This window comes from Myotis davidii, unplaced genomic scaffold (genome assembly GCF_000327345.1).
Source record: "Myotis davidii unplaced genomic scaffold, ASM32734v1 scaffold262, whole genome shotgun sequence".
NCBI lineage: Eukaryota > Metazoa > Chordata > Mammalia > Chiroptera > Vespertilionidae > Myotis > Myotis davidii.
Window position 1 is genome coordinate 985,818 of NW_006293541.1, and position 13,523 is coordinate 999,340.

Sequence of the window (13,523 nt, forward strand, 5' to 3'; positions counted from 1 at the left end):
CAACCCTTCTGGAATTCCAGGTCACCCGCCACAGACGGGGACGGGGACCCTGACGCTCCTCCTGTCCGACATCAATGCCAACGCCCCGAGTCTGCACCCGCGCTCTCGGTACCTGGAGGTCTGCGAGTCCTCGGAGCCCGAGCCGCTCCTCATTGAGGCCGAGGATGGCGACCTGGAGCCCTCCTCGGACCCGTTTACTTTTGAACTGGACACCACGCAGGGACATGCAGGAGACACGTGGAAACTGGGGGAAAATCGGGGTGAGTGCACAGGCCAGGGGTAAAGGACCGCGGTGACAGAAACCGGACTCAGAATTGGGCCCAAAGGGATTTCCTGGCGTCTGTGACTGAGGGGCCAGGCAGCCTGTGCCCCTCTGGGCCATGTCCAGGTACCCGAGCCGTCCCTGGCGCTGCCCATCCCTCCCTCGGCACCACTGCTCTCTGGGTCCCTTCACTTTGGAAGGTTCTCCTCTGGGGGCCGAAGGGTGGCCCCAGGAGTCCTGGAGGCTCATGCCAGCACCTGGAGAGAGCACTTACCTCCCCGCATGGCGTGGGTCACCTGTCCTGCTGGTCACTGTGGGTCGCAGTGGGGAGGAGCTCGCTTTCTGGCTGGTCCTGAGCCCTCACCTGGAGCGGGCTGGGATCTGGCATTAGCCTCTCCTGACTCACAGGGGCTGGGGGCTCAAGGATGTGGGCTTCTCCAAAGGGGAACGGGGATGCTCTTACCAGGAGGAACCACTGGCATCTGCCAACAGCACCCTCCTCTGTGCTTTACGAACAGACCAGTGGAGCGGAGCTTGCTTTTTCAGTTGAGTTCCTGTGTTCAGTTCCCTGACCCAGTGTGTGGCAGCGCCCTGAACCTCTCCCCACAAGAGGTCTGGCCTGGGAGCACATCCTCAAGCCCTGGGATCGTCCTGCCCGATAAGAGGGTTTGCCTGGGGGTTTGTGTCAGTCACCAGAACAGAGTGTCTCAGGTGGGGCTTTGTGTCACATGGACAGCCAACCAGGCTTATACGACCGAGGCCAATAGAGACTCAGGATGCCAGGCTTGGGGGCTTCCCTGCTTGACAACGGTCACTCACCGGTGTCCTGGCTCCACGTCTCTGGGCTCTGCCCTGCGTGCTTCTGCCCTCGGCTGGCCAACATGCGAGCCCTGAATTTGCAGCTGCTGTTGGAAGTGAGGGCACTTGGCCCTCACTTGGCAATGGCCCCTCTAACTCTGCATCTGGTTAACTCTTGTATAGAGCCCTGACTCCTAGTGGCCTTTGTAAACATCTGTGGAGCAGTGGAAAAACGTGGGAGTCCCTGCATTCATGACTCCCTTCCCTTGCAGGTCGGTCGGTTGAACTTTTAATGCTGAGAAGCTTGCCTCCTGGCGATTACTCAGTGCCACTTTCCATCGGAGATGGACAGGGCCTTTCCCAGAAGCAGACTGTCCACGTGAGGGTCTGTTCCTGTCCTGGCGGAGCCACGTGTGCGGCGGAGCGATTAGCTGCCGGACCAGAGCTCCCTGTGGGGGTCCTTGCTCCTCTCTGCATGGTGTTCCTGGCTCTGGCAGGTCAGCGGTCCAGGCCATAAGCTGGGAGAATGGAGCCCTCTGGGGTGGGGAGCAGGTGATGGCAGACAGCAGTGGGATGCTGGGAGAATGACCTGGAGGCTCATTGAGTCCCAGGCTCAGATCAAAGGTGGCTGACCTGGTCAGACATGCTGTCTGTCTGGCAAAAGGAGCTTCTATTTAGTGAGCAGCAATCTACAGCAGAGGAGCCACAGGGCGACCCGAGGTTTGTAAATGGGGCAGCAATACACGGATGTCTGTCTGGGCTTCTGGGCTCCTGGGCTTGGGGAAGGCAAATAAGGAAACTAGATTTTCAAATAAACACCATATTTCCGGTTACATGGCATTAGTCAACCAAGTCAACAAACAGTTACCTAGCACCTGTGCCCCAGGCTGTGCAGAGCTCTGCAGTTACTAAGATGATTAAGGCACGTCCGACCCTGTCATTCATGACCCTGTCATTCACGACTGAGGTCCAAGTTAACAGACGGCCCTGTGAGGCCTCTGATACAGACGGGCTTGTTTACCTCACTCCCCTTTGTCTCATCGCAGTCGCTCTGCTTCTCGTGCTGCGATGCGATTGCGTGTCTGGAGCCCAGAGGCACAGCTGCCCCGCCCTGCACCAAGAGGGCCTGCAGACCCTGATCATGTACAACGACGAGAGCAGAGCCATCGCAGGCCAGGTAAGGAAACAGCACTTTGTGTTTCGTGACAATGATGTCGATAATAAATCTACCTATTTTCCCACTCACTGTGCCCGCCTCTCCTGTCTTCACTCTAATTTGAGTAACAAAAGGGAAACATCCCCAATGTTGTCCAACTTAACTAAATTGATTTATTGCTTTAGGTCCCTGTTTCTCGATGGGGGGTGGTTTTGCCCCCCAGGGGACATTTGGTAACATCTGGAGACAATTTTGATGGTCACACTCGGCTGGGGGGCGGAGGGGGGAGAGGATGCTTTTGGTACCTAGTAGGTGGAGCCCAGGGATACTCTAAACACCCTCCAGCGCCCAGCGTGGCCCCGCAGCAGAGCAGTGTGTGCCCAGTGTCTGCAGTGCCGAGGTTGAGAAACCTTGTTTAGGAGAAAATGCCTTGACCGGTGGTTTTCTCAATGGACAATGTGCGGGGCTTACTAATCAAATGAGCCCACAGCTTCTTGGCTGTGGCCTGAAGTAAGGCAGAACCACCCCCCTTCCTCAAGGGCAGAGGCTGAGCACCGCTTGCTGGCCTTAAAGAGACAAGACCCGGGCTTTGCATCTTATTAGTTGCGCCATATTGAGCACATCACTTAACCCCACATCCTCCTCTGTGTATCAGGGATAAAAATCAACCCAATGGCTTTCTTGGGGATCAAAAAAGACCATGCCCTGGAAGCACCCACAGTTGCCCGGACACCAGCCCTGCCATATCTCAGCTGTCCTCATAGCCCCCCTCAGCTTGAGTTTGCCATGAGATGGAAGCACTGTGAATGTCCCTGTCTGTCTTCATTAAGAACTAAGGTGGCTGATCTAAAAAATAAAAGCCAAATGTCAAAAGGCAACACCTCTTGGTCACAGTGGCCGCAGGTGGCCCACCTTCTGTGGTCTTAGACCTCACCCATGGTGTTCTCCTGGGAGGAGAGTGGTTGCAACACAACATGCTCTTGGGAAAAGACCTGCTGATGGATGTTGGCTTCATGCGCGAGTAAATAGGGAGACACTCCGCAAGGTGACTGGGGGTTGGAGAAGCTGGTGGTCCTCCAAGACTTCTTGGATTCTTCCTCGCATTCTCTTCCCTACTGGCATGCAGCAAGGGAGAAGCATGTAACAGCCTTGGGTCACGCTGCAGATGTATGTGCACGCCTGCACCTCCACACAGGCCCACTGAGCCCTTCCTGGTACAGAGAGGAGACGGCAGGAAGCATGGTCCAAACTCTCCACATAGCTTGGTCCTCCCTCCACCGCCCCCCAGCAATAAGAGCAGCAGTTCCCCAGTTTGTGTCATTTGAAGAAGGAAACTGTCTTGACAACCCGCAGTGCTTTGTGTAACAGACAAACCATCCCTGCCCGCCCGAGCTGTGCTTAGTCCCTTGCTTGGTGGGGTGGAGCTGGGGCTGCTGAGCTTGGAGGAGTTGGGGGAAGTGGCCTCGCCACGCACTGGCTGCCAACACCGTTCAGGGGGAAGGGGTAATGGCGGTGCCCCGGTGCTGTTCCTGTTGGCCAGCGGCTCGGTGGTGCTTTCCTGGAAAGAGGAAGCAGCCACAGAAGCAGGGCATGTGCAGCTTGTCATCACAGCGCTGAGGCCAGGCAGGTGGAGGGAGTCTGGTGGCCAAGGGCACTGGCCAAGAATCAGCTGTCGGAGGGAGGAGCGCATGCAGGACAAGGGTTCTCTGTCCTCTTCTAGTCCCACGACATCCTCCCTCTCATCTCTAACTCTCAGCTCAGGTGTCCTCTGATTAACGTTGGCTTTATGCTCCATTCCTGCCAAGGTCCCCTTAGGGCTCTGAGAACAGGGCACACAGCAAACCTGGGTTTAGATCACAAAACTGTGGTTACATAATCTAGGTGACCCCCGACTTGCACATATAAAGTGAGATTAATAATGTTCTCTCTGACTTAAATTTATTGGACAATTTAACCAAAATATACATGTGAAGTTTTTAGCACAGACTAGGGTATTGGCAGACACACAATCAACAGTGACTGCCAATATTAGACTTACTGACAGCAATTACTAATTATGTCTTTGTAACCACTGGTTACATCTCCGTGAGTGCACGCTTCTCCATGATCATCTCACCTGAATGCACCTGCTACACCTGCGCACACTCACCTGGGGCCTTCCGTGCTCCTGGGAGGACTCGCCTCATCCGAGATGCCTACCGTTGATTCCACCCTCTGTCGACCACAAACAAAAGTTGGTCATGTATTCCATCAGGAAGAAGGAAAAAGAAAGGATTAGGACCCCACAGCGCGGACCTGGTGAGCCTTGCCTGTGAGGCCCTGAGAAGGAGGAAGAGGACGTGGAAGCAAAGGTGCGGGCCGTTGTTCCCATAGAGTTCCTCCCACAGTTCTCCCGCCGACACAGGCCCGCCTGATTCCTGCCGGGTCAGGGTCTCCATTGGCCTCGGATGCGCATGAGGAAGGTCTGTAAGATTGTGTGATGCTTCCCATTTCTAAGGGGAAGCGGGTGAGTTCTCAGGAGAGAAATGCAGCTGCCGTCAACATCTGAGCCCCTCAGCGAGTAGTTGTTGGATGACGAATGAAGGAGATGGTGCATGCTGCACCGCCAGAGCCATCGTCGCAAGCCTCAGAGGACTACCTTGTAGATAACGAGCCGCTGTTGAAACGAGGGTTTCTAGCATTGCTTAACGTGAAACACTGAGCCAGAAGCCCCACTTCCCCACCGTCAGTTACAGGAGCCCCGTCCCTAAATGACTGCACTTTATCTGCAGGACAGCCGTTGGATGTTTTCTGGGATGGCCTGTGTTCGCGTTGGGGGAGATGTTATTCCTTGCTTTGTGCCTTATGCTTGCCATCATTATTTCAGCCCTGTGTCTCACAGATAGGGTCAGAGGTCAGGAATCAGAAGCCAGCCCTGCCCACCCACACAGCGGAGGAAGGCGCTGCGCTGGGTGCTAAGGTAAGCGTGGCTGCTGGGCTGCGTGGGTTTAAGGTGGCTTTGCAGATGGTTTCTGTGGCAGGAACTGCCTGGCTGTTCTCGCACCCGAGTGCAGTCGCTCCCCACCGCAAGCCCATGCCACACCTGCCCAGTGCCACCTTTGTGACTTTGTGCCACGTGCTTCTGCTGCTTGTACTAGTATACTTTTAAATATTTTTCTTTAAATGGACTGGTGTCCAAATAAAGTACATTTCTTGTAGATAGGAACTGGTATGTTTCAATTGTCAATGAAAACCCAGTTTTTTTTGTGTGGAGTGGAAAATAGATGCAATAGGAATAGGAGCCAATAATTCCAGGTAGAAAATGCTGCCCGCCAAAGGGTCTCTGTCTGTGAAAAGGGAGGCATCAAATCCATGCTGGCCCCAAACAGAGACTTTCTGTTGACGTCCCTAGGAGAATGGATGAAGAATTGGAAAGGGAATTATATTCTCACCAGAAGATTCCATGGCACTTAAAACCCTGGCTAACTCTCCCTCTCTAAGTGGTGGATGATCCCGCCCGTGGAACAGCACATGAGTGCAGGGCTGCCATAAATGATGGGGCAGGTGCTTGGCTAGGGGTGAGCAGGGCTGCCCTTCCTCATCCATGCGCAGACGTCATATGGGCTGGTGGTGGTCTTCTCTCTCCTTTCTCTTTAACCATCCGCACGCATCCAGAGGCCAGCAGCTGCCCCTGTAGCACAGTACTTGCTCTCATTTGCCGACCATGCCCTCGTGTGTCCTCTACAAGCTCAAATCTTCAGAATTTTTACCAGAACCTGTCGGGAAGGACACCTCCATTTACAGAGGAGGAAACAAAGGCCTGTGCCTTCCACTTCTTGATGTGTCCCTGGGTTCCCTTCATGGCATCCTGCAAATAGTATTTGCACCTGGGGTGACAGGTTAAATAAACAGCATTCACATACCTTCCCTAAATTACATTGTCCTTATGATTTATTGGGCAACCTGGCACATTATAATTGGCTGCAAAGCACAAACTATCTTAGATAGCACCATTGGTAGGGTCCATTGCCTGCTTTATTTTCTTTGCAATTTTATTTCTTTATTGAAGGGCCTCTACGAAAATAATAGAAACCTCAAGCAAAAGCCTCACATCCCTAAACTGAAACAGCTTCATTTGTCTGTCGCCTTCTAGACCTTGTCCACGTGCATATTCAACTCGTGGGTACCTCTGTCATCATTGTTAGAAGTTCGAACCTGCATCTTCAAGTCATATTAGGTCACACACGCCATTTTGCTGCAGCCTTTTTTTCCTTGCATCTCTCCACCTTTCCTTTTTCACTCCTACGTTCTCCCCCCGCCCCCTTATCATAATGCTCATTTTTGTTTGCATGTGAGAGTGTGAGCAAGGGAAGCATGCTGAAGGACACTCACAGCTGCTTTGTTTCCAACTGGAGGGACATGCATTGTCTTTTGGGTAAACCGTCGTTTCCCCCCAGGATATAAATGAAGTGCTGCCACCTCCAGCACATGCATCAGACCAAGCACATTTTGTCCGGGACTCCAGTGAGTTACAGAAGTTCACTGCCTGCTGTGGTCATCTCACTAATGATTGACTGTTCCCTTATAAGTGGCCTTTCTAGAAGATTCTGTGATACTGGTGGAATGAACACATAGTCAGTAAAGACCTTCTCATCTATCCAGCTAGCTATTGTCATCATTGAGTGTTATTAGGAGTTATTTGGTAGTTCTGATCCAATGTGGCACCTTTTAGGACACTCACAAATGAGTATGTTTTCTTATGTCCACCCAAGGGCGCCAGTGATCATCTCTAAGAGTCAGAGCTCATGGCTTTGAGCCTGACCCAAGTCTAGCCCAGTGACTTCACACCTCTTGCCAAAATGAGCTCTGAGTCCCCTGGCCCCATGTCCTTACGTAGTCTATGTACAAATTCTAGAACGATTGCTTTTCTTTGTAAAATGATTTTTCTGAAATAATTTTCAGACTCACAAGAACTTATAAACACAGTCCAGAGAGTTCCTGTGTGACCTGCCCACAGGGAAGCCTCTCACGTAACCACAGTACATTACCAAACCCAGATTGCTGACTTGGGCACCACACTCTTAATGCAGGTCTCAAACACAGACCTCCAACGTCACTAGTGTATCTAGCTATTATTTTAGCAACAAAAAAAAATACTTTTTCTGACAAAAACTAAAAACGGTATTCACAGTTTTTATGATGGAAAGCTTCTAAAAAAAGAATTCAAGACCTCTATAATTTCATTATCATTTCTCAGCCTGTGTTTAAGCTAAGATAGAAATGTACTGTTCTGTTTTGCACAGAGATGATGCCACTAACCCACCCTTCAAGGGTTGTGCATTGAGAGGTGTGTCCCTCTGGTCCTGGTGGGACCAGTGTTCTGGGCATGGAACCTGGTCAATAGCACAGGCCCTGAGGCTCAAAAGGACCCTGTTCTTGGCTTAATGCTCTACTGTCATTATCTTGAACTTGTTAATATTGGGACAGGGGGCCCTGCATTCTCATTTTGTACTGGGTCCTGCAAATTATGTAGCTGATCTTGTCCCTAGGGGTGGACGTGCCTCATTCACAAATGCTGAGGCCATGCCCATGGCACAAGGAGTCTTACTAAGCTTTTGTGGACCCAAAACAGGGCTTGCAAATCACATTGCCATGCTCCATCCCTGTAAAGAAGCTGTCAAGCTTGCCCATGGATCTTTGCCAGGACGACCTACACGATCTTTATAACTTCCATATATTTTGTGCAGAAAGAAAAGGCAATGTGATTGGAAGGATTTCTAGTGATGTGCTTGCAGGGTCTCCTCCTCTCTCTTCTACCACACGCAGGTGATGCGTGACCAAGCTGCCCTCGATCCTACTCTCCCTCAAGGAGAGCTCTGACCACCCTCCATCTGGACGGTGCCCCCATCTTCTGGCCAGCAGAGGCCGTTGATGGGGAGTTCGAGGAGGGCTCCTCAGAGGGGTTAAGGCTCTACCCCTTTGCTTTGCAGGTTTACCTGGATACCAGGGTGCCCAGACAACCCTTGGAAGTGAGGGCAGGAGTGATGGCGGAGATCCTGCATCAGGTAGAGGCTTCCCCGTGTCGGCGTCCGCATCCGGGCCCAGCTGGGGGTGCTTCCCCTAAACCGCTGTTGCTGTCAGCTGGGGCTGCAGCCACAACAGACCGAGGCTTACACAGGCCTGCTTCTCACAGTCCTGGGCCTGGGGCCTGAGATCGGGGGCCAGCAGGGGCGGGTGCTGTAAGAGTCTTCCTGCTCCACAAATGGTCACTTTCTTGCTGTGTCCTCACATGGCAGAGAGACACCCGTCTCTTCTTAAGGGGCACTAATCTTATCACAAGGACCCCACCCTCATGACCTCATCTAAACCTAATTATCTCCCAAAGGCCCCACCTCCAAATACCATTCCAGGGTGGGCGGGGCTTCAGTGTAGGACTTTGGGAGGCACGCTTGGGTCCAGGGCAAGCACTTTCATGGGATCAAGTTCCAGGGGCTATTTCCGCAGAACACGACCCAAGACAAGAGTGAAAGGTCTCTTTCTGGGGAATCATGAACCACGTGGTTGACGAGGCTTAGGGATTGTTGGTGATAACATTAGCTCTCTCCTGGAAGCTCCTCAGCACAGGCAGTGGGCAGTTGGGCAAAGCCATGGGTGATTCCAGAGGAGGAGCCTGAGGAGAGCCGTGTCACTGAGGGTGAGCTCTGTGCTCCCCACTCGGGGATGCGGGGAGCACACAGATGCAGCAGATGCGACTTCTGACTCCCAGGGGCTCCATGTGTTGTTGCAGGAAAGCTGGGGCTCAGCCCCGTGGTAGTGGAAGTGCAGAGGAGTAGGTCAAGGTTAGTGGGCCCATCTGCGGAGACTGACTTAGTTGGCAAGCGCATCTCTAAGGGATTGAAAGATACTAACTCATTCAGTCTTCGCATCAGCCCGCCTGGGCTGGAGCTATCCTTTTCCTCACCTATAAAAGGTGGAAACCGGGGACGGAGAAATTAGGTGACATGTCCAAGGTCACAGACATAGAGCGTGGTGGAAATGGGGCCAAATGCAGGGGCCCGGGCTCCTGGGTGTGAGCACTTGGGGAGCTTGTTCAAGAGCGTTGCTCCCAGGCCCCAACTCTGCGGACCCTGCATTTGTGGGTCTGGGTGCTCAGCAGAGTGTCTGACCTGAGGTCCTGGGACCCCGTTTTGTGAAATCCAACGACCCTTCCCATGGCTGTCAGAGTGGGCAGCAGACAGGTGCCAGGTGGTACAGCTTGAGGGAGTGAGATGCAGATGGTGGCGGGGTAGAGAGCCCCCATGTCACCTCCTCCTGGGCCTGTCCTGGTGCCTGGGGGTTGGGGGGGGGCGCTCTGTGCCTCAGTGACAACCCTGAGGTCGGTGTGGACTTGGTCCCTCCACGCACCTGCTCCCAAGTCCTGCAGAGTGGACAGTGCTGAGTGGCTGCTCAAAAAACCACTGTCCCCAAGTCCAGAAGCAACCCTGAACCCAGAGAGCCCGGGCCCTGCAGACCTGCTGCCTGATCCCGCTGCAGTGTCAGGCAGTGCCTGGTCCTCAGCTCCCATCTGTAAAGGAGGGTGGGGACATCCCCCTGCATCAGGGGCGATTCTGTGCACACGGGTGTGAGGTAGCCGCATAAGCACAGCACGACATTGTCACACGGCATCTGGGTTGCCCCTCCTCCCGCCTGTGCACCCCCAAACAGCTGAGCCGGGTGGGCCTGGTGGCTCAGGAGCAGGGCCTGCCCAGAAAGGAGAGGCTGCAGCAGGCGAGGCTGGCACAGAACAGAGGAGAGGCCTGGTTCTCCCCTTGGGAGCTTTCTACTTTGTTGGAGGTTTATGATGAATTATTGATCTTAGGGGGACTCTAAAATTGCTGACTCGGTGCAGAAACCAGCACTCATCAGCCAGGATGCTGAGCTGGGATCTGCCCGGCACAGCCGCTGCGGCGTGTCTGCCTCTGTACCCAGCCTCGTCATTAATGATCCACTCGCTGCACCAAGGATGGGCCAGGATGCGGGCAACTACTGGCCACTGTCCAGAGCTGCCTCTCCTGCCCCACCCCCTCGGGTACATGCCGCAGTAGCCTCAGTCCCCGAATACGTGGACCCAGGCAACGGGCAGATGCAGGGGGGAGGTTCCCATGTTCACCTGTGGGCACCAGTAACCACAGGGCCATGGTGTTTCCAGTTAAACAGGGAGCCTTGGAGTGGCTCCTGCAGCCAGCGGAAGGTGGGGACAGCCGGCAGCCGATCGAGGGGAGGGCACGGCTGAGAGCTCCGTGGGCTCTGGGGCTTCTCGGCTTCCTCTTTCCAGGCCTTGCCCCACCGCCTGCCTCCTCCAGCTCTGAGATGTTTGATTCTGAGCGTCTTCAGGCCCTGGGTGAGCTCACCCCTCGGGCCACTGTTAGCTAGTGATGGTCAGAGGTCCTTGCTGACCCATTGCAACTGAGATGCATTAACTGGCTCAGATTTGCACCAGCCCCTCCCAGAGGTGTCTGAAGGTACACGGGGGGAAGCCCTTTAACCTCGGCCGTCGGTCCATCCACCCAACAAACATTTATGGAGTCACTCAGACCAGAAAAACACAGAAAACTCTTCACAGAGCGATGGCGTGGGCCTGTAGGAGCTGGAGTTTGCTGAGTGGAGGCTGGCAGTTGGGCATGGTCATTTGGGAAGGGAACAGCAGGTGTCGGGGCACAGGTGGTGGAGAGATGAACCCCCAGAATAAATCCACTAGAGGGCGGGGCACTGCTGAGGGCCATCATACGTCCTCCCAGGACTTAGCTGGAAAGTGTGATGGCACTCCTTCCCCTCATTTGGCTGCCACCGCTGAGTCCGTAGCACCGTCTGTTATGGCGGGGACAGAGGGGTGGCCCACCGTATCCTCATAACCTGGAGCTGAGGCGTCCCTCATGGAGCTGCAGGAACGAGCCCTGTGGGGAAGAACCTGGCCTTCACCTCCTCTAAGCTCAGTGGGCTCCATGTGCTGGCCGCAGACCCCGGGTCCCTGCCTCACATCTACATGGAGGAGGGGGAGCTAGAAGGGGCAGAAAGTCTGAGCTCACTTGCCTTCTCAGAGCATACACCGTCACTGCCCAGCCTGCTGGACTGGCTGGGGCCCAGGCCTGAAGACATGCATCCCAGAGCATCTCCTAAAAGTGCAAGACATTATGGTCCATTGAAATAATCCTCCCTCCCTTCCTCCCTCCCTCCCTCCTTTCTTCCTTCCTTCCTCCTTTCTTTCTTTCTTTCTTTCTTCCTTCCTTCCTTTCTTTCTTTCTTTCTTTCTTTCTTTCTTTCTTTCTTTCTTCCTTTCTTCCTTTCTTCCTTTCTTCTTTCTTTCCTTCCTCCTAGTCTTAGAATCAGGATAGACTCTGAGTTCAGATTAGATGCTTTGATATTCTCAGGCCCCACACCTTGAACCAAAATAGCAGGTTATGCTTTTTTAAAAATTTGATTCGTCAGATAGATTTTCCAGAGAAGCTTTTAAATTAAACTTGAATATAATTTCTTGCTTCCATTAGCAGCCCAGCTCAGAACGAAGATGAAATATAATCTATAGGTTAACCAGCAATTTGTTAATAACAGGTAATATTGGGGGTGAAATGAAAATACATTTTAGTGATTATACATATTTCTGTAATTATGATTCTGTTTCAGTTTAAGTGAAAAAACAGGTAAATAGGGAAATATTTTCTAGAAGATTAGTGCTCAGTATTTTTAGTGATTAAAAAAATAAATAGTTTTTTATTTTCCAGTTTTTTAGTAGACATAAATAAAATATTATGAAAGAAATGATTATGCTTACAGCTGTATAAGCAGTGCATACTTTAAAAATGAACAGACATAATTTAACTTGCATGGATTATTTAAGCAAAATCATTTAGTAGCCTTTGACGAATAAATTCCAATTAGATTGTATCTTTTTAAAAATAGATTTTTATTTTTCAATTACAGTGGACAGACAATACTGTATTTGTTTCAGGTGTGTACCCCAGTCCCTCAATACTCACACCCACCTGACATCATACCTGGGGATTCGAATATCACTGACTGTACTCCCCCTGCTGTGCCCTACCCCCATGGCTACACAATGATTTCTCAGTTGTCCTTCTAAACCCCTTCCCTTTTCTCACCCATCCCCCACCCCTTCCGATCTGGCAACTGTCAAAATGTTCTCTGTATCTATGAGTCTCTTTCTGTTCTGCCCGTTCATTTATTTTGACTTTTAGATTCAATTGTTGATAGATATGTATTTATTGCCATTTTATTGTTCATATGTTTTATCTTTATTTCTTCTTTTTCTTAAAGAAGACATTTCATGTTACTCCAATTACATTGTATCTTTAAACGAAATCACAAGCCTAATTGATTTTTTACTTGTCCACTTACTGCTAGGATAAGTGTCGGGGAGAGATGGCTTCTTTTAAAAAGGTTAAAAAGGGTTAACAGTAGGACATGAGCTCCACAAAGTCAGTTTCCTGGTCTGAGCAATAGATGAGAGTCTGGCTCAGCAAAATGCTAAATGCTCTCAGGACACTCGCATGCACACATCGTAGACCTAAAAGGCGACAGGGAATAGGGAAACCTTACATGATTGATGAGCGTGACCTGTGAGTGCCCTCCGGCACCCTGGGATGAACGGGTGAAATCTATTAAACGTCGTTTTAGCAGACTCGGGGTTAAAACCTCCTCTTTCTTATGAGGAAGGGGTGGGAACATTTACTGCAAAGCCTCGGTGTTTGTACACGGTTTCCTCACTCCTCACCTGGGGCCCTGGATCGCCCATCTGACCCTAGAGCTGCTGCTCGAACACTGGGGCTGCCAGGAGAATCGAAGACATTTCTGGGTTATTCCTGATAAAAGTGCTTTTCTGAAAAGTGTAGTTTTTGAGTGTGAAGTGTTGGCAGGGAGCGGTAGGTGGTCTTAGGCCTTCCTGGATCTGAGGCAAGGGATAGAATGATCTGCCGCCCCCTCCCCCCCTGTTTTGTGAATAAAGTTTTATTGGCGCCCAGCCATGCTCGTGTATCATTTATGTGCCACCGATGACTGCTCCGTGCTGTCACAGCAGGGCTGTTAGTCACAACACAGACCCTCTGTTCCCACAAAGCCAGACCTGTTTCCTTTCTGGCTCTTCACAGAAAAAAGAGTGCCAGCCCTTGCTGAAGGCATTCTTTTTGGAAACCTCCCATGGAATCAATAGGTGCAGACGGATCCACAGCTCTGCGTTACAAACAGACCACGCCGTACAGATGGGAAGGTTAGGAGGAAGTTGGCTTTGGCTGCGGGCAGCTGGTGGGTGGTGAATCCTGGCTGCTGTGCATTCCT

General features: G+C 51.9%; 1 protein-coding gene across 1 annotated transcript in view; it reads left to right on the forward strand.

Annotated features, from left to right (window-relative positions):
• CDH26 (cadherin 26) overlaps window positions 1-11,402 on the forward strand; it is a 33,838-nt gene extending 22,436 nt beyond the window's left edge. Inside the window, exons 10-19 of the mRNA XM_015566212.1 lie at window positions 21-260; window positions 1,333-1,557; window positions 2,107-2,309; window positions 5,098-5,175; window positions 8,186-8,260; window positions 8,337-8,434; window positions 8,807-8,889; window positions 8,983-9,024; window positions 10,510-10,575; window positions 11,120-11,402. Of these exons, the coding sequence (XP_015421698.1) occupies window positions 21-260; window positions 1,333-1,557; window positions 2,107-2,309; window positions 5,098-5,175; window positions 8,186-8,260; window positions 8,337-8,434; window positions 8,807-8,889; window positions 8,983-9,024; window positions 10,510-10,575; window positions 11,120-11,382 (1,373 nt within the window). The 3' untranslated portion in view covers window positions 11,383-11,402. The remainder of the gene's footprint in view (window positions 1-20; window positions 261-1,332; window positions 1,558-2,106; window positions 2,310-5,097; window positions 5,176-8,185; window positions 8,261-8,336; window positions 8,435-8,806; window positions 8,890-8,982; window positions 9,025-10,509; window positions 10,576-11,119) is intronic.
• Window positions 11,403-13,523: the final 2,121 nt, after the last annotated feature.